At 43.1% G+C, this 19361-nt stretch overlaps 2 protein-coding genes and 1 long non-coding RNA gene across 5 annotated transcripts in view; 1 reads left to right on the top strand and 2 right to left on the bottom strand.

Moving 5' to 3' along the window:
* The window catches only part of camsap2b (calmodulin regulated spectrin-associated protein family, member 2b), a 43327-nt gene extending 31922 nt beyond the window's left edge, over positions 1 to 11405 (bottom strand). The window contains exons 1-3 of the mRNA XM_061838694.1: positions 10949 to 11405; positions 10636 to 10790; positions 4412 to 4671 (exon numbers count right to left, since the gene is read on the bottom strand). Coding sequence (XP_061694678.1) covers positions 4412 to 4671; positions 10636 to 10790; positions 10949 to 11043 — 510 coding nt within the window. The 5' untranslated portion in view covers positions 11044 to 11405. The remainder of the gene's footprint in view (positions 1 to 4411; positions 4672 to 10635; positions 10791 to 10948) is intronic.
* A 14-nt stretch (positions 11406 to 11419) lies between these two features.
* Positions 11420 to 19361, top strand: part of LOC133510610 (uncharacterized) — a 38198-nt gene continuing 30256 nt past the window's right edge. Inside the window, exons 1-3 of the long non-coding RNA XR_009797653.1 lie at positions 11420 to 11765; positions 12156 to 12271; positions 16212 to 16296. This is a non-coding gene — a long non-coding RNA (uncharacterized LOC133510610). The remainder of the gene's footprint in view (positions 11766 to 12155; positions 12272 to 16211; positions 16297 to 19361) is intronic.
* Positions 12765 to 19059, bottom strand: ticam1 (TIR domain containing adaptor molecule 1). Of its 3 annotated transcripts, XM_061838698.1 has the most exons (3): positions 17537 to 19059; positions 17331 to 17479; positions 12765 to 17172 (listed from the first exon to the last, which is right to left on the bottom strand). In XM_061838698.1, the coding sequence occupies exon 3, from the start codon at positions 17047 to 17049 to the stop codon at positions 15367 to 15369; it is 1683 nt and encodes a 560-aa protein (XP_061694682.1). In that variant the 5' UTR covers positions 17050 to 17172; positions 17331 to 17479; positions 17537 to 19059; the 3' UTR covers positions 12765 to 15366. The 3 variants fall into 3 exon arrangements, with proteins under 3 accessions (XP_061694682.1, XP_061694681.1, XP_061694679.1); XM_061838697.1 differs by having other exon boundaries at positions 17327 to 19059; XM_061838695.1 differs by having other exon boundaries at positions 17331 to 19059.

Below are 19361 nucleotides of genomic sequence, written 5' to 3'. Positions count from 1 at the left end.
AGCTCTGGCACAAGAAGACACAAGCATCAGATAGCTGCTGACATACTTTGTATTAACACTCAATGAGCTACTGTAAACTGTAACTGTGTTTTTTGGGCCCGCGTCTCCCTACAGTGACGAAATGTAATTTTACAGCATTTTGACTGATCTTTCAAGACCCGCAGATCATTGTATTCTGAGACAAAATGAATGCAGTTGACCATTCGTTCCTCGTACCTCGCCGAACATCCTAATCACGAGATGACAAGGCAAGAAGCGTGCCCCAGAGCGTTGCGCAAAACTGTCCGAGATGTCGAGCCATCGGTCGAGCTGTACATTCATCAGCTGTCCGTGAAAGCAGAGGACTACATCGGCCCCCTCTTGGCGATCCATGGAAACGCCGTAGCCGACGGGATAATGACCCAACATCGTGTTGGGCGGCTACTCGCCTCCAGTAGCCGAATCTGAAAGACAACTCCCGCGGCCGGCGAGATCGACGCTATTGCAACTCCGTTCAGGCTGGTGTCTCAAGCTCAACAACTATCAGCATTGACTCGACAACAACATTGTCGGTAAATGCCCATTGTGTGACGTTGCCTGTGGAGTGCCCCGGCTGATGTGGCTCACTTTCTGGACCTTGATACGGAATAACGACCGTCGTACCTGGCTACAGCAACAAAATGAACACCAAACATACCAAAACATTGAGTTGTCTGTCTCCTTTTGCCCTGTAAGGCCAGTTTCTAGCTATTTCATTCTTTTTGGTCATAGTAAGCATTGAAACAGATCTCCATTCCCCATGACATGCTACATCATTGGAGGTACACTGGATTCATAGAAATGCCTTTGATCGGTGCGTTAGAACGATTCCCAGAACCTTCGAAACAGATCTCAAGTACAACCTGTAGAATCATCCCATAGTGAAAAGACTCATTGTGGCTGTGACTTGAGGTTTTGGCTGCTGAGCTAACTTCGAGGTAATGTTCAAAGAAAGGCTAGAAGCAGAGAACATGCGGAGGCAGGTGACAGGGAGAGACAGAGGAATAAAAGCATGTGAAAGATGGCAGTGGGAAGGGTCCGGGAGGGGAGGGCACACTGCAATGCAGACACGTTTTGAAGTGATGGTCGCTAACCGTGAGACATTTCTGCCACGTATGCTTACCTCATGCCACACAAATGGTTTCGAAACTAAATATCAATGACTGGCTTACAACTGTACCTTTTTTTTACAGTTGTTTTGAGAGTAAAACACACAGGTCCATATCCATCCATCCATTTTCTTTGCCGCTTATTCTCACGAGGGTCGCGGGGAGTGCTGGAGCCTATCCCAGCTGTCAACGGACAGGAGGGAGGGTCCACCCTGAACTGGTTGCCAATCAATCACAGGGCACATAGAGACAAAGAGCCACACTCACAATCGCACCAAGGGGCCATTTAGAGTGTCCAATTATTGTCGTATGTTTTGGGGAGCAGGCACGGGGAGAACATGCAAACTCCACAAAGGCAGGTCCGGGATTGAACCTTGGACCTCGGAACTGTGAGGCCAACGGTATCCAGCTGAGCCACTGTGCCGCCCCAAAAGTCCATATAATAAATAAAATAGACAATCGCATGCTGTTCTACTTCAACCCCCAAAAATCTAACTCTTAATCAACAGTGCCTCTGCTGTTTAGAGCTAGTAGTTAAATCCACTTTGCCTCACTTGCCTTGAACATGATTAATCAATGAAGCGTCTTTTGGTGATATACCAAGAGCCAAAAAGAAGTCAGTAGGCTCCGCTGTGACACCTGCAAAAGCCACCTACGACAAATGTTTAAATCATATCTGACAGAGACATATTTCTCCACTCTTTCATTAGCTTGAATTACAACTAGTATGCAACTAGACTCTTGCCCTGCTTCACCCTGTGATATCTTGACTTTTGCCTCTTTTACAGCTGCTTCTCCCCTTCGCCTCTTTTCTTTTCTTCCTTGGCTCTTTTAGGATGAAGGGATATGGGCCATATAGTCCCGTTTGCCCATTTCTCTTTTATGCACCTGGCTTGCATGCCCTCAAAGTGTGCAGACTTCCCCAACACTGATTTCCACCAGACCCCTTCACCCACCCGTGCATACAAGGCTCGCTTTCAGGTAACAGCTTGAGAGGTGTGATTCATTAAAGTCTGCAGGAGGGTGAAATTCCCAGGATGTGGAGATTTCCTGAGACGAGCGACAATGGCATCAAAAATTCACCCGGAAAATATGTCACACCCAAAATGTGAAATCAACCTCCGCAGCAAATTCGGAAGTTTATTATCGCCGCATTGCTGATGATGTATCCACCGCTTCATTTATAAACAGTACCATGCATATAACTGCCCACATCAGTGACAGTGATGAGACGTCACCGGCATATTGCATGCTTGATTTTTAACAAAATTAAATACGTCAGAGTGTAACTAATTAGACGGGAGTTTAAATTGTTATGTGCATATACAGAAGTGCGCTCATGCATCTCAACGCAGCACAAATACTGCACAGTAAAGCCTCGGTTTTCGAACGTCCCCGTTTTTGAACAAATTGGTTTTCGAACGAAAATTGAAAAAACCCGGAAATAACATATTGCGCGCGGCCAGACCAGCTGACTCACAACGCGCTTTGTTGTGAATTCCCACACTGACGAAAAAAAAAACAAATAATGCGTGCGGTGCAAGCAGGTGACCCACCCACAACAGGCTTTTATATTGTCTATTCGAATGCCCCCCGAAAAAAAATGGAAATGACATGGCGCAGGCCGCAAGCAGTTGACCGACCCACGACGCGTTTTATCATTGTCTATTCGAACGCCCCCCCCCCCCAAAAAAAAAAAAAACGGAAATGACATAACGCGTGGGGTGCAATCAGCGCACTTTTGTTATTCTGAATAACGCAGCCTCTGTACACAGACGTGTCCCGGTAGTGACTGTTGTTTGTCCCAAGTGCTGACATCAATGCCATCTGTGCCAAGTGGAACGAAATCCATAATTTCGTCGAACTTCATCACCCCAAAAAATCTGAATGTCGCAGAGCACTCCAAAATTTTAATGATGTCGTGATGAGCCACTTCAGAAATGTTCTTAAGAGACGGCAGAAACAAATGACATTAGATTTTGTTAAAAGGGGTTGAGTCACCACCCCCGAAGACATTTGATACGTACAGTTCTTGAAGCATTTCTGCTGTTTGTTGTTTTTTTTGTTAACTCGAGTTACGAATGTTTTGGTGTGTTACGTTTTGTAAAAATTACCCCCCCCCCTGATTATTGTTTGAAGTTATTCTGCACTTTTGTCAATGAAAAAAAGTTTACAAGGCTGGGGGCCGAGATACAGATACGGCAATGCACTCCCCGCCTAGCGTAGTCTACTACTACAGCATACAAAAAATAAATATATTTCTTAAATTAAACGATTAAACTATAAATGTATTTCTACTATGCAGTTTATTATCAGGAAATGCTAAAAAATGCTTTAAATAGCCTATTTTTCTAGGCTTGGAACACATTATTTCTTTTTCCATTCATTGTAATGGGAAACATCGATTCGGTTTTCAAACAATTCACTTTTCGAACCGTTTTCTGGAACAGATTGTGGTTGAGAACTGAGGCATCTCCTGCTTTGAACTGGTGTAAAATTGTGAACATCCCTAGTAATGCTGATTGCGAATCCCTTGGAGTACTTGCGCTCCACAGGCATTTGTTATGTATCTAATAAATAACATTTTAGTGAATGTTAGTGGTATAAAAAATAAGAAAACTGTGACACAGACCTTTTTGATACTTGATAGCTTCTCTTTTATGTAGTATGGCATATACTGTCTTGTACCTGTTTCCAAATTCAAGTGCCACATGATGTTTCACCTCCACAGGATGCAGTACTTACTACAGCCTCCAGAATGAGGAGGAGGAAAAGTGCTGAAGTCGAGGACGGAATTTAAGCACATCTAGATTTCACAATGAACACCCACAATTCCATGGTTGCTCCACCATGACTGTGGAGCTGGCACGAGTGCACGTGTACAACACACTTAAGGATACGGGAGAATCTGCGCAGCCAGAGAAATACAGAGCTGCACATGGCAGAAAAATGCTCCCGTATGAATAAGATCTCCATGACTCTTATGCCCAAACCTGGTTTAGACCGATACAATAATTACAGCATGTGTCTGAATGCGTTGAGAAAAGCTCATTTCAGAACACACCATTAACATAATAAAATGTCCGACTTGCAGTGTTCCAGCAACTCCGTCAGCATTCATACATTAGCAATCAAATGCAATATAATTTCATGAAAACCTTCTTCTAGTATCTTGGACTCAAGTTAGATGACACACATTTGCCCAGCGCAGTCCGATTTTTAATATTACCTGAGAACATAAATACATACATAACCCTTAAAAATATCAAGACACAATCACTCACCATGAGTATAGGCGTGCTGGTCAGATCTCGCTCCGTGACGAGTTTGTCCTGATCGGTGACATATAAACCTTTCTGAGCCAGAGCCTGGATGACGGCGTTGTGTCCCAGTAAAGGTTTGACAGCGTCGCTCCGAAGGATCAGGCTTCCCGCCCGGCAGTAAAGCTCTGCCGACTGGAGTAGGCTGGCCACCGGTGGCTTAAGGTGTTCCTGGTTGTACTGATCCCTGTAGAACGGTTCCACCAGTTCATCTGGCACTTCATCTGTACCGGGAAGACAGAAACAGAGACATATGAATTTGATTTAAATCCCGTCCACACTTTGAAGGGTGGATGCATTCCTGACTTCATTGCTACCAACTGGAGAAGGGAAAAATTCAGTCAAAGACAACGATTACGGCCAATCAGATTAAATCTGAATCAGTCTCCACTCGTTTGCGGTCTGAAGTATATGACGTGAATTCTGGTAAATTGAGCTGCTGTACCTCCACACAAAATTCCTCAAAGCAGCATGAATTTGCAAAATATAATAAACTAGAAGCTCATCTAAGGATATCTTTATGGCGATCTTTTGTTTTTGTTCAAATTACAGTTGTAGATAAACGTCTTTAGAAAAAAGAAAGATAGTGGTGGGCGTGGGCTAAACAAATTCACATAACACCACAGATACTATATTCTATTTCTGCAGAACTGCAGTATCTTAATGCGTCAACTTCAGCAGATTACAAGTATACAGATTCAATCCTAACTGCTCTGGAATGCATGACTATTGCTAGAAATTCTGTTTGTGCGCAGACATAGGACTGACAGTGTTTTTCTTCAAATGTGATTTCTACGCGATGGGGTAACAGGAATAAGTCGTTTTCCTACAGTGTGTCGGCTACATACTTTTTACAGCCCAGTGTAAAATAAAGCATTTCTCTCTTCTGGTTTGTTTCGTCACCTCGTCTGCAATGACATAGTAGTTCATCTCTGCTTCATAGGCATCATATTAGTCATGTACCATAAGTGTCTGCACATGTACTGTAGAGTATATACTCCATCCAGCCCGAGTGTGTAGTCCTGGTGGGAATTTCCTTCCTTGTTGTGTCGGAATCATACAGAGGGAACAAAGGACACTGAAGGAATCAGTTCAGTTTTTATCCCTTCTTCTTTGGAGCCAATAAAAAAAAACAGCAAAGAAGTTCAGGTCTAAAAAAAGACATGTACAACTTGTGATTGAACCGCGGCCATTTTCCAGCGGTTGTGGTTAACGCAACTCCCGTTCCTTTAAATTTAGGGACTAAATAGTGTAGTACTTAAAGCAGCAGGCGAATTGAAACACTTCACAAGAAGTGCAGTGGCAGCTACTCACAAGTATTTAATACCTGTAAGCCTGACAACAGAAAAAAGCCCCAATTTTGGAGCTCTATGTTAATTAAGCCATTTGTAATTGATTTGTCAACAAAGGAGTCCACCTTTAAAAAAAAACAAAATGTTAAAATTAAGCATTGACAATGTCCTTTAGTGTGCAATTAGATGGCCTTTACACATAAAAGTGTAGGCTTATTGGTTAATATTAAGCAAGAAAGAAAAGTCTCTGCTCTAGGGGTAGAAAATGTCATCTTATGCGCTGGCCATGAAAGAGAGAAAGACAGGAAGTAACTGCAGCAGGAAGTCCAGGAACGTAGATGACTGCTACCCGGGAGACCCCCAGGACACAGCTCAGCAATGTTTATCTGTGAACACTGCAACTACATTTAGTGAGAAAAGAAGTGATAAAGCACACCTTCATACAAAGCCAAACTTTTATTGAGCGCTGTATTCATATTCTTATTCAACTGGAACGAGGCAATTTGTTTTTAGCACACTGCCATCAAACCCTTGCTTTGTTTTACACGGGCCATTTTGGACACCCTCTGAAGGTAATCCAAATTTTCTGTGGCCCTTTTCTAGCCTTTTTTTGTGCTTTAATGAAACGAATAGCATTACGACCATCTAAGGGTATCTGGAAAGTGAGTGTAAGCAACACTGGTTACATCACCGGCAGTAAGGGTCATTGCAGGGGTCAGCTTCCGATGCTTAGTATAAATACGATGTCACGGGATCGTCACGGTTATGTCCATAATCACATTTTTAATGTCAAAAATATCATTTGAATTTAACATTGGAGTATATCATTCATAATTTTGCATTTTATTATTTGTACTGCGCACGAAGTGTAAGAACTACAGTGAATACTGAGTTCACAAACGTCTCCGTTCTCGAACAAATCGGTTTTCGAACGAAAATTTTGAGATTTTTTTGCTTCTGTTTTTGAGCCAAAATCGGTACTTGAATGCCTGCGATAAAAACCGGAAATAACATATCGCGCGCGCGGTCCGACCAGTTGACCCACGACACAATTTGTTCTGAATTCCCACACTGCCGAAAAACCCAGAACTAACGTAACTCGCGCGACCCAACCAGCTGACCCACGACACGCGTTATTGTGTATAACGCAGCCTCTGTACGCAAACATGGGAAATATCGATTCGGTTTTCAAACAAATCGGTTCTCGAACCGCCTTCTGGAACAGATTGTGTCGAGAACCGAGGTTGTACTGTACTTCATCTCAATATTCATCCATCCATCCATTTTCTTACCCGCTTATGCTCACAAGGTCGCAGGGAGTGCTGGAGACTATCCCAGCTGTCAACGGGGAGGAGGCGGGGTACACCCTGAACTGGTTGCCAGCCAATCGCAGGGCTCATCGAGACAAACAGCCGCACTAACAATCATACTTAGGGGCAATTTAGAGTGTCCAATTAATGTTGCAAGTTTTTGGGATGTGGGAGGAAACCCACAGAGGCACGGGGAGAACATGCGAACTCCACACAGGCGGGTCTAGGATTGAACACTTTCCAGTTGATCCACCGTGCCGCCTTCATTTCAAAATGTGGAAGAAAATCTTTTTGGTCAGGGATCAAACTTAATTTATTCCTGAGAAAAACGCAAACGCTGGAGGTATGACTTCTTCTTCTTTTTCAGGTGATTACAAACCACAATGTGCATCACTGTCACCTATAGGACTGTAATGGAACATTAATAAATGCACGGATTATGACATTTTAAGGACACATGACCGACGGGAGCCCCTTGTAATTACTGGACCAGTAGTAGTTTTTTGTTTTTATGTGGAGAGGCCCAAAGTTAGATTTTTTTTTTTATGTTTTTCCGATGACTGGCAGGAAAGTTTGCTAGCAGGTGGTTTGTCTCCTCCCTACTGGACATAGTGAATCACAAACTGGGAGAAATCCATCATTGCCAGTGGAAGATGTCTTCACTCTATTTGCAAGGCTCTCCTTCATGTTTATTTATTTCTATTATTTCTCGTGGACTGTAGTGACAGATTGCTGTATCGAATCAATTGTCTTGTGCCAACTGAGACAAAAATGTGAGACGCAGCCGGACTATTCGGGGGTAAAAAAAAAAAATCACAATTAAGAGAACAGCAAGCAACTCCAACCAGGATGGGCCCAACCGAGATTCGAACTCAGGACCCGTCGACTGTGACGTGACATGCCCTAGTCTGCCTGGTCACATTATTTACAGCTGTTATTGTTCTTTATTTGTATTCTTATATTTGAAGTTATATTTTTTTTTTCCTCCACAAACATCACTTATTCCAATCTAGGCCGCCCAGGCTCTCGGGTTATGGCTACGAATTGGGCCACAGTTCTTGGCAATCCTCAGAGCGGAAAGTATGTCACCAGAGGGACGAGGGGAAAAACGAGGCAAAGGGAGGGAGTTTGAACAGCAAGAATCTGGTGTTCTCCCATGCAGTCTGCTTCCCCGTCTACCTTGAGCACCCCGCCAACATTACACGATCTCCAGTAGTTGAAAATGAATCACTTGTAGCCCAGTATAACACAGTGTCTGATTCATAAGAGATATTCCGTTTACAATCCACTAGAAGTTCTGTGGAAAGTAAAAACTTACTCGGTTCTGGACTCCATAAATGAAGGGATTTTAATGCTACAGTAGTAACATTTTATTGGTGAAATGAACGTGTGTGACACAACTCACATGATATTTGTTAGAGACTTTAGCGCACCACCCGTAATGTCCATCCATCCATATTCTTTGCCGCTTATCCTCACGAGAGTTGCGGGGAGTGCTGGAGCTTATCCCAGCTGTCAACGGGCAGGAGGCGGGGTACACACTGAACTGGTTGCCAGCCAATCGCAGGGCAGATGGAGACAGGCAAACAGCCGCACTCACAATCACACCTCGGGGCAATTTAGTGCCCAATTCATGTTGCATGTTTTGGGGATGTGGGAGGAAACCGGAGTGCCCAGAGGAAACCCACGCAGGGACGGGGAGAACATGCAAACTCCACACAGGCAGATCCGGGATTGAACCCGGGACCTCAGAACTGTGAGGCCAACATGTTAAGGGCTGATCCACTCTCCCACCCACCCGTAATGTATCATTTTTCATCTATGTCAGTGACGTAGAGTGACAGGCAGAACAATTACAGTAACTTCCATTTACCCTGTTTGTATCCGTCTGTGATTCATGCAAACCGAATATCAAATTTTAACGAAATGAGCCTCGATTTCACGCTCAGGCAATTTGTACAAAAACTGAGATAAGAGCAAAATTATTAAAATGTACTGTGCATGCTTTTTTGCAAAACTTTTGTTTGGTACTACGCCGTGGGATTCATGTAATATTACACATGTACCTTGACTCAATTAAGTTCTGAAACTCTGATCAACATAACCATTGATAACATGCTATGAAAATGGCTGAGCATAGCAAGCAGTGTCAATGACGTGAAACTTGTTTATGGATTGGGAAATAATAATTAGCAATTGACAAGCGACAGTGGGTTTGACCTGTGAGGATATAGCCAAAAATACATAAATGTGTCATCATGTGGAAAATTCTGAGCTCTTCTCTCAGTTCAATGGAGCAATACTGGGATAGCCTTTATTCACCTAGCCTGTCTTGACAAATGATATTTTTAATAATTGATCAAGCAAACACAAAATTGAATGTTTTTGTTTGTTTGTTTTGCTACATTGCAAGTCCAATACTTGTTTTCCGAGGTGAAGATCTGGTGCCTGTGTCCATCGAACTCTCTGACCTCTGTATGGCTTCTGTTCCTTATGTTTAGTATGAGTGATCATTAAAATGCTGTTTTACGTTTTAATTTTTGAGAATCTTGTGGCTCTTTAGAGACCAACAGTCACATTTCTGTCGGAACCTGTGCAAATGTGGTGGAAACACGGACAATTTGGGGGACTATTATAGATTTCTACATGAAAACTGCCTTTACTGTCCCATAAAAAAAACACATATACATAACTTTTTACTATATTGAAACAGACTTTCAGGTCTTAGAAATCCGCAGTTGCTTGGTTGTTTTCAAACTCAACGTTTGGAAACGTGATTACGTCCTGGACGCTTTGATCGTGACATGCAAATGTTAAATTGTGGCAGTCACCCAGCCATCGTCCAAACTGTTATACATAAATTCACATTTCCAAGATTTGGTCTTCTTTTCTGTTTCGAGATCCCCGCATGACCTTTAAAAGACCAACTGGTGAATGTTTCCGTGGGAACCTGTCCAAATGTGGTGGACACAAAGAGTTCTTGGAAATGTTTGAAGCTTCTTCTTGAACAATTTCCCATAAAAATGTTTTCACATTTATGGAATGTACAGAGTTTCCGTTACAAGATATCCACCATTACAACCAGTTTAGTGATTTAAGTGTCAGTGGTGGTTTCTGATTTGTGCATTGTTTGGTGGGGTGGCAAGAGGTTTTCTATGTTTGCCCTTTGTATGGGGAATTTGTGCCCCCTGTAAAAGTAATGCAGATGCGAAATGTGAGTTACACTTCGTAAACATTAGCAAAACATCATGACCACAATTATGAAAGTGAGATATGGATACAGCTTTATTCCTGATGACTATGAGTATGGTTTGATTTTTTATGTTAGTCTGTGATGGTGGGGAAGGGAGTATGGGGTGCCATTTAAGCTAGGACCGCAACTGCTTTAGCATACACCAACTTTGTAGCACTTTTTTAAAAATACTTTTTGTCCGTGTTGGGTCGCTTTAAGGAAATGTAACAAAAAGCAGCAGCGAAAAAAATAATAATTTGCGGTATTTTGTGATTATTGTTACTGCCAAATGTCAAAGCAGTTGTATGAAGATTGTACTGGCCGGATAGGAAAAGATGATGGGGCGCCACCTACCCGAGCCAAAAGCCTTGGCGACCAGCCACGTCAGGCTGGAGGACATCTTCGCCCTGATGAAGTCATAGTGCTCGAAGCTCCTGATGGCAGGGACGATGAAGGTCCGCCTGAAGCCGCCGTGGAGCGCCGCATCTCCCATCGTCTCTGCTGCTCCACTGCGGCAGGAGGACGAACCGAAGAAGTCAGGCGCACAAATTCCAAGCGACGGCGGCGGGTGCCATCGCGTCCGGAGGAATTCAAACGCAGCTTGTCGGGAGGGGGGAAAAAAACGCGTTCGGATGGTTTGGTTGGAGGGTCACGATTCCAAACTCACATCACTCTAACGTCCTTCCTCGTGTACTTGAGCAGATGTTGCTCCATTCCCGAGGACGACATCCAAGATGATACAGTATAAAGTTTCACACACATGGGGGGCTTAGCCCCATGTTGTTCCTTTTATTTTTTCGTCCTCCTTCGCTCGCTATTTCTTCGCCGAGTCGTCCCTGCGTTTTTCCGACCGAACCGAGCCGAGCGGAGTGAACTGCGCATGCGTCATCCACCCACCCAGCCCTTCCACCAAATTTGAGAAAGTATTGTGCTGTTTAAAAAAAAAACAAAACTATCCACAGTTCGTGTCTTTTACATAACATGTTATCGTATTATTTAAAATATGACCCTAATGTTATACACATAAATTAAACGAATTTACACCCAAAATATGATCAGAGCAAATCATTTTAGGGAAAAAAAAATATATATCAAAACGATATTTCTGTCCAGCACACCAAACAATGTCTTGCCCTGCAGGAAATTAAAATAATTTACCAGGAACTGAACCAATCTTCTGGGTCTTATTTTTTGACTCCGCGCATTGGAAGGTGCCCTCGTATGTTTTTCATAAACTCTCTTCGCTGTCAGAGTAAAATTGAAAGGAATTCAAATAAAAATTCCGTATTCAGCACGCTGGTGTGATGGATCCGTCTTCACTTGGAGGACATTGTTGGTTGCAGTAGCCAAATAATTCCGAAAGATGGCAGTAAAGAAACATAATGGTTTCAATCTGTCGGACAGTTCTGCCGAACAACAACAACAACAAAAATAAAAACACGGAAGTTAGCAACACTACTCTACCAAACAGACGCGACTAAAAAGTCAGTCGCCATTCTTTCTCTGTAATTTCGGTCATAAAACTGGGTGAAAAAGTTCAAATAACACCAGGGGTTCAATTTCTAAACGTGATTACTCGCTTGCTAGGTGCAAACAAAGAGAACCGGAAGTTAGCTTTGCTCTGCTGCCCGAGCTACGGAAGTCTAATTAGTGAGAGACACTTGATTTATTTTGTTATATATTTCCACAGAAAACTCTAATTGTGGTGCAATAAGACCTCGCTGTAACTGTGTAAATCGAAGCAACTGAGCTAGCACAACCCTTGTTCAATAAATTCTCACATGAATGCACTGTGTTCTTGGATGACCAGAAGTGTAATATAATGATGAAATTATTTCTTAACCATATGTGTTTGTGTCCCTTGTCTCCTGCAGACGCTCAACGGTTGTTTGTTGGAGAAAAGGGGTTCCCAACTAAAGGCCTCCCCTCCCTCTTCATCAAAAGCGAAGTGGAAGTACCCTGGACCAGTCCAGAAGGACATAAGATTCAGGTCTATTGAGAAGGCTGATATGTCACGTTGTCATTGGCAAAAATATGAAGTTCAGACAACCCTCACACTAGAACGCAGTATTCACATAATGTTTTTTTAAAATGTGATACATCCCACATACTATGAGGGGGGAAAATGGCATGTGTGTGCTTACTGCTCTTAGCACAAGTACACCACACATCAATTGTGTGTTTCTTTCAGCTTGTCCCTTTCAGGGTCACCACAGTGTGTCATCTCAGATGAACACATATATATGTTTGGCACAATTTTTTACACCAGATGCCCTTCCTGATGCAACCCTTCTCAGGGAGTGGAGGCCCCAGTGGGATAGGAACCCACAACCCCTGGTTTACCAAACCAGTGCTCTAACCACTGAGCTACGGGGCCTCACACCACACATCAAGTGATAGTTGATAACCCACACAGCACAGCCGTTACGATATTTTCACTGACCATTGCCAGTCACTTCCTTCAAACCATCTGTTGTACTGACTGGAGAAAGAGGAAAGTGTAGTCGAAGACGTAAAAGAAGACGCTAACTATTGATTTGGTAACTAAATTGTAGAAGCAAACTTGTATCTTTTGTTGTATGGTGCATGACTTGTGAGACACCTTGTAAAAACCCATGACACAGTAACAAAGGTGATCCGAGACATTCACTTGCGAAAACATTTTCCATTGGCAAATCTGATATCCAATACGCCATTTCCCAGTTTGCAACGAACTACACTATGCTTGGGTTGCAATCACGTGATAATCGCCGGCATTTCTACAGATAAGGTAGGCGTTGCAGACAACATCACCATGGCAACGTCCACAGGCCCATGTGTGAGCGGCGGATGTTTTCTGCCGACTTTAATTCACTCGACGATGTCGCCAAAGCTAGATATGTCCAGAAGATCGAACTCTGTGAACATATCGATCCGTATACTCTCCACAACGAAGTCCTGACACAGGATCTGAAAGACTTCCCTCAAGTCGAATAATCGGACATTAGAAATTCACATTTTTACCACTTACAAAATGATCCCAACAGACTTTCAAATAACCATTTGATTTGTGTACGCAAGCTTCGTTTAGATCTGTGTCGTATATTTGCAAGCCACTTTTGTTGCCGTTTTTTACGATAAATCCATTGTATCGTCTCCTTCATGCATTGTAATCTTTGGAATACGTAAAAATCTCTTCCCAATGTCTCTGTTTCCGCGATTTCCACATCCATAGACGCAACAAAAATCTGGCATGATGACGATACACAGCTGACTGTTTGTCTACAACAATGGCGGTCAAGTAACCGGACGAACAAGCGTCAAGTCACGTGCAACCCAGCCATATTGAAAGTGGCCTTTCATGCACTCCTCACAAAACGTTAAAGACTTTCTGGTGAAATTCCCAGACACGTGCGCTCAAAAATTCACAAAAGATCAAGTTAAGTTCACCTGCTAGGGTTAGAATGCATATTTGGTTTATCTGAAAAGTTCACCCAAAAGCCATAAAACCTGGAATTTTTGTGGGTTGTGTACATGCTCACAAAGGAGGGAAACCTTAGTCCCATATGGGGTTACAAGCAACTTTTGAGGTTATTGAAAAACACACTCAATGAAGAAACGAAAATATTTGTGGTCGTTCGGTTTGAGCTTGTTCACATGAGAACACAGGGCGGCGACCGATTCTCTTGACAGAAAACGCTGATGACACACGAGAATACGCAAGGGGGAAAGCTTCCACCTGTGCAATGCACATGCAAAGAGACGGGAGAAAACTCTTTTTTTTCTGCTCAGGAAACCATTTTCGCTCAATGTGTTTACGTTTTAGACGTTGTACAACAGGGGTCTCAAACTGGCAGCCCGCTGGCCATTTGGAGCCCTCAAGATCATATTTTGTGCCCCCCCCTACCCCACTAGGAAATTTTAATGTTAGCGTGGCCCTCGAGTTTTAAATGAATGGCACTTTCACAGTGTTGGAGATGACCAACCTACCAATCACATCACGGTGGGGTATATGTGACATCGACCAGGCTTGATGCAAGCATAAAAATAGTTTTCATTGAGTAAAAATTACAGCTGCGTTGCCAAGAGGAGTTTTATTGGCAGTTTTGCATACAAATTGTTTACACCAGTGTCCTCGTTTATCTTTTTTGTATTTTAAAAAACTTAAAAAGACGTTTGAGAAGATGCGCAAGGTAAATTCACAGTTTGAGACCCCTGTCGTATAATTTTGACATGAAGATTTCCTGATTAGGGACAGTTGAGGAAACTAAAAGAAGCCATCATGTTGTAATTTTATATTTATCAAAAGTAAAATCGTATCACAAGATAAACATGTTTGATCGTGTACTTGTGGTTTTTCCCCCCAACACAAACACATTTCTTTAATGCATTCATTCATTGTCTATACTATCGTGCATCATATCCAGCTAACTTTTAGCTACTGGTACACCCTGGAAACGTTGCCAGTTTGGCAACCAGTTACACATGCATGGACAGTATATGTAAGTTTCTTTCGGCTTGTCCTGTTAGGGGTCACCACAGCGTGACATCTCAGATGAACGCTCATATTTGTTTGGCACAGTTTTTACGCCGGATGACCTTCCTGACGCAACCCCTCTCGGGGCGTGAAGGCCTCAGTGGGACAGCACGTATGGACAGTATAAAGTTCTTAATTCACGTAACATGGATGCTTTTGGAATGTAGGGATAAACTGGAGTACCTGGAGAAAAAGCACCCAAGCACAGGAAGAACAGAAAAACTCCATACAGGCCTAAATTAAGATTCCAACCCCCAACCTTAGAACTGTGAATCGGGCATGCAAACTAATCTAGTCACAGTGTAATTATACGATTGATACAGCAAATGTAAATCAGAATTTTGCCAGTAGGTGGCACTGGTATGTAAAAAAAAAAAAAAAAAAACAACTTGTCCCCGTATGGAGTGGCAATTCTTTGGACTCCTGATTTTTGCTAGCTTTTACCGAAATGCAGTGACTCACGGGACACTGATTATGCCCAAGAGCTTTTGAAAAAGGCTGCCCTTTAGTGTTGATAAAAGAGATAATCTTATTCCAGATGTTCTAATTTTAACTGAAAATTTTGCCATCTATTTTTTCCCTGTCTTCTCTGAAAATTGGATATCTGTCTCTTTAACTCCACAGTAATCCACGGTCATTTGAGAGTCATTGCCGATCATAATGTAGCTGGCATTATTAATGTGAATGTTTGGATGCTGCTGCAAGAGCGATGGTGCGCTGGAAAAGTCCCTCGAGCCCAGAAAGTTGAGATTTTCCAGCATATGTGCTGCTTCAGACCCCTGGGGCAGCTGCCTTTGATGTGTTCTCTGCTCTTGCCACCAAATGCTCCGCTGTCGATTAATTTTTGCAGGCGAGAAAGCCTTTTTTATTTTGGTCTCAAAGCTTTTGTTCTCCTGCAGTGGAACAATGGTCTGCAGCACCATTGGTATATGTTCCCTGGGCATGGGGTTCTCCCTTGGCAGCAAAGGTATGACGGTATTGTACTTGTGCTGGTTTTTAATGGCGTTGATCAGGGCCGAGTTGGTTTTCACCTCCAACATACGTGTGTTGAAGTTTTTGGTTAGCAGCAGAACAGTAAAAGCCGAGTTATTGATGGCTTCCTCTATGCACCTTATTGCGCTCTTGCCGGGTACTGCAAATTCATCAAAGATTGCACCTTCAGTACAGAGAATGCTCTCCAGTTTTTCCTTCATGCTGTCTGCCAGTTCGCCATCTTCTGGAGCATGCAGGATGACAAATGAGTAAAATGTGAGGTCATCCTCTTCTTCTCCATATTTGTTTAAATTGGCCTCTAGCGAGGCTGTTCTTTTGGGTAAAGCGTCGTTTGTTGGAAATGATAGGGTTCTTGTTGTTGGTGTGGTACTTTGGTTACAAGGTTCTTTCTTGTTGAACTCCTCCTCCCGATGGTTTCCAGGCTCTGTTTCAGATGCTGTGTCTCTCTTGGACTCTTCCAGGTCAGGAGCTTCATTGGAGGTCATCTGCGATTCTACAGATGAAAGGTGAGATTGTTCCAGAGAATTTCTGTCATTTAGGCTGTCGATTGGGCTCTGTTCTGGGTTTCCTAATGCTTCTGGGGTTATTTTGTCCCTCTCATATGGGATCGTTGGGGGCAGGCTGATCTCCAGATGTGAGGGGTATGATGGCTCAGAACAGCTTGACTGCAATGGACTGGGGAGACCTCGAACCTGTGTTGTAACGCCTTCCACCCGCCTGTCAAGGGTATCACTGTAAGAGTCTAATTGGATGTCACTGGAGGAACACGTCCACGCAGCAAGCTCAGGCCCACACACACCTTTAGCTTCCTCTTTGAGTTGATCATATAACAAATCCTCATCGTCTGTATTTTGACTGTTGCTGGAAAGGGCCCTCTGGTATGCCAGATTCCTTAAAAGTTGATCACACAGTCTGTGCTCGGACAGAATTTTAAAAACACGAGCCAACGCTGCCAATGACTGTCCTGTTAAATCTTGAGATTTACTACAGCGCTCTGCAAAGTCTTCTAATTTACACCCGCTCTTACTCCATATTTCAGCCAGATGCTTGGCAAGGTCGTTGTGCTCCAGCATGTGGAGCTTGTCCAGGACTTTCTCCTCTTTACGGAGAATAATTAGACATAAGGCGTGTATGATATTATCTTCAGGAGACTCCCCAAGCTGGAATGTCAGGCTCAGCACTTGTTCCGGTGGCACACTGGCTAGTATGTCATAGACATCCCTCAGTCCTGTCCCTTCGCTTTGTACCTCATGACTCATTTTGAATTTGTGCTACAGGTCGTTATCTTTAATATTTACCATGCGCTTACTCAATTCACCGTCTTGAAAAGCCTCCACGGTTGTTCTCCGGTGTGGTGTACAGTTTCCAAATCAGGGTTGTCCCTTAAAAGAGAAGACATATTGAGAATCAAGAACCAATCAAGCCTGTTACAAAGATTAGGAAATTTCATGACACAACCTGTAAATTATTCAGACATTAATATCGTATTAACCTTTGAACAGGGCCTAGAACAAATAAAAGCCTCTTGGTATTTACCCACCAACGTGGAGTTCTTGAAGCCATGACAGTGCCTTCAGCCCGTGTATTCAGCTCAAATCAGGAAGTCCCTCAGCTTTCCCTCGACTCAGCTCAGTTAGGACACCCACCCTGTCCTCCACTGTAACTTGTTGATTCTCGTCGGAAATCAACCTGTTGCGAGAAACCTCTGGATGAGGTGGGAGTTTGAGTGCTAAGTCATAAGTTTACCTCCACTGGTGGAGACTCTCGTGTGCTAGGCAGTCTTCTGACGTCATTTATGATGAAGTATGGAAGCCTGTGAAGGACAGAAGGCAAAAGCAAGAAGTGATCTGCTCTCCTTGCCTGCTTAGTGTACTTTGTTGTCTCTAATCTTGCATGCAACTTTCCAAACATGGCTGTCTTTTGCTCCTTTGCGGACAATAGGTTCAGTCGAAGAATTCTTGCTGTTCACCCTACTCGGTCAGAAGGCAAATGTATTTTTATCCACGGAAGAAACCTCCAACCCTGTATTTACCAGGGGTGGGGTCACACTAGGCAGAGTGCAAACCAACATCAGGTCCCTCAGTAAGGCACAGACAGAGGGCCTCTCTGTTCTCGCTGCAGTCTGATATGTTTACTGTGTGACCACTTCTGAGGTGTGACAGTAATTCTATAGGAGCAGTGGTTTCCAGGCCTCCCATATATACAGCAATTGTGGAGTTCCTATATATGTGCCGCTACAAAATATCGTGTCACTATTCAGTTGAGCTATGAAGTACGTGACACCAAAGCCACAGGATTACAGTCCCATTGCAATGTCGACATGGATACACCCGTATATGCCTTCTGATACGCGCGCACGTTCTGACAGTGTTACCGCAAACTCGGGATCATCTTCACTCATTACGTAACCGAGTGCCCGACGTCCATCTTTATTGAGGTCAGTGATTTTTAACGAGAGACACGCTCTCCCCCAGCAGCTGCATTAGTCACCCTGGCAGTACATTCGGTTGTCACCTCCGAGCAAAACCTCTTGTCAGTTTTGCAAACTGACATTGAACAGAGTAATTTTCACGAGGGGATGGTAGGGAATACATTTTGACCTTCACGTGTCCGTTTTCTTTTTTTTTGGGGGGAAGCTGGACAATATTCTATACAACATAGACACCTCTTTCCTTTATATGAAAGATACAAACCAATTGCAAATTCAGGAAAAAGAAACTGGGAGTCCTCAGCTAACAAGCCAAATGTAGCGCAATCAAATTTAAAATAAATAATGTTGTGGGCTATGGTTAAAGTAGTAAATGAAACAACAATTCAATTAGCTTCACATTACAATGTTTTAGGATGGATAATTGAATTTAGGAGCGGATACCTACGGCACATGAGAACATTATGCAATTATGAAAGTCGCCGTAAGAAGAAAGTAAATATGCCTTGTAAGCCGAAGACAGGGCTGAACAGTCTTGTTAGTGATTTGCAAACTTGTTCAAACAAATATTTAGAGTGAGCTTACTGAATAAAATCTCTTCCTGAATGGATTTGTTCCATTTTCAGTTTAGTTGCGCTCAGCTGTGAGGCCGTGGCACACAGTTAAGTTGCTCACAAATGGCGCCACTCATGGGCAGCGACGATGGCTAAGGGCACGCATAGGCCTCCACCAATTCAGCGTCTGCCTTGCTGAACAGCAGCTCTGACTATCTATTGAAATGTCTTTACATGAAACCAGATCGTGCTGGAAAAAAAAGACTGGGGAACGCTACCCTAGAGAACTTTTGTACACCCCTGCAAATAAATCCTGTTTTGACAATTTAAAGAACAAATAAAGATAATAATGTCTGCATTTAAAATGATTTGTTCCATGAAATTAACACAGAGGAGCAGGTGACAGATACATGACAACACATCAACCTTTGCAGGACATTGCGGGGTTTTTAATATTAGTGGTGCTCGTGATACATACAAAGGACCCTAATTTTTGAAAAAGTGTTAGGCACAATCTGTTTTGGGACACTCGTTTACTACCAAGTTGTTCTAATTCCAAAACAAAAATAATGAATGCTTTGCTCTAAAG

The sequence above is a fragment of the Syngnathoides biaculeatus genome, chromosome 13, assembly GCF_019802595.1.
Source record: "Syngnathoides biaculeatus isolate LvHL_M chromosome 13, ASM1980259v1, whole genome shotgun sequence".
Taxonomy (NCBI): Eukaryota; Metazoa; Chordata; class Actinopteri; order Syngnathiformes; family Syngnathidae; genus Syngnathoides; species Syngnathoides biaculeatus.
This window is presented reverse-complemented; position numbering and strand designations above follow the sequence as displayed.

Excerpts from the sequence above, each read along its gene's own strand:
- ticam1 (XM_061838697.1), bottom strand. The coding sequence starts at position 17,049 with ATGAGTCATGAGGTACAAAGCGAAGGGACAGGACTGAGGGATGTCTAT.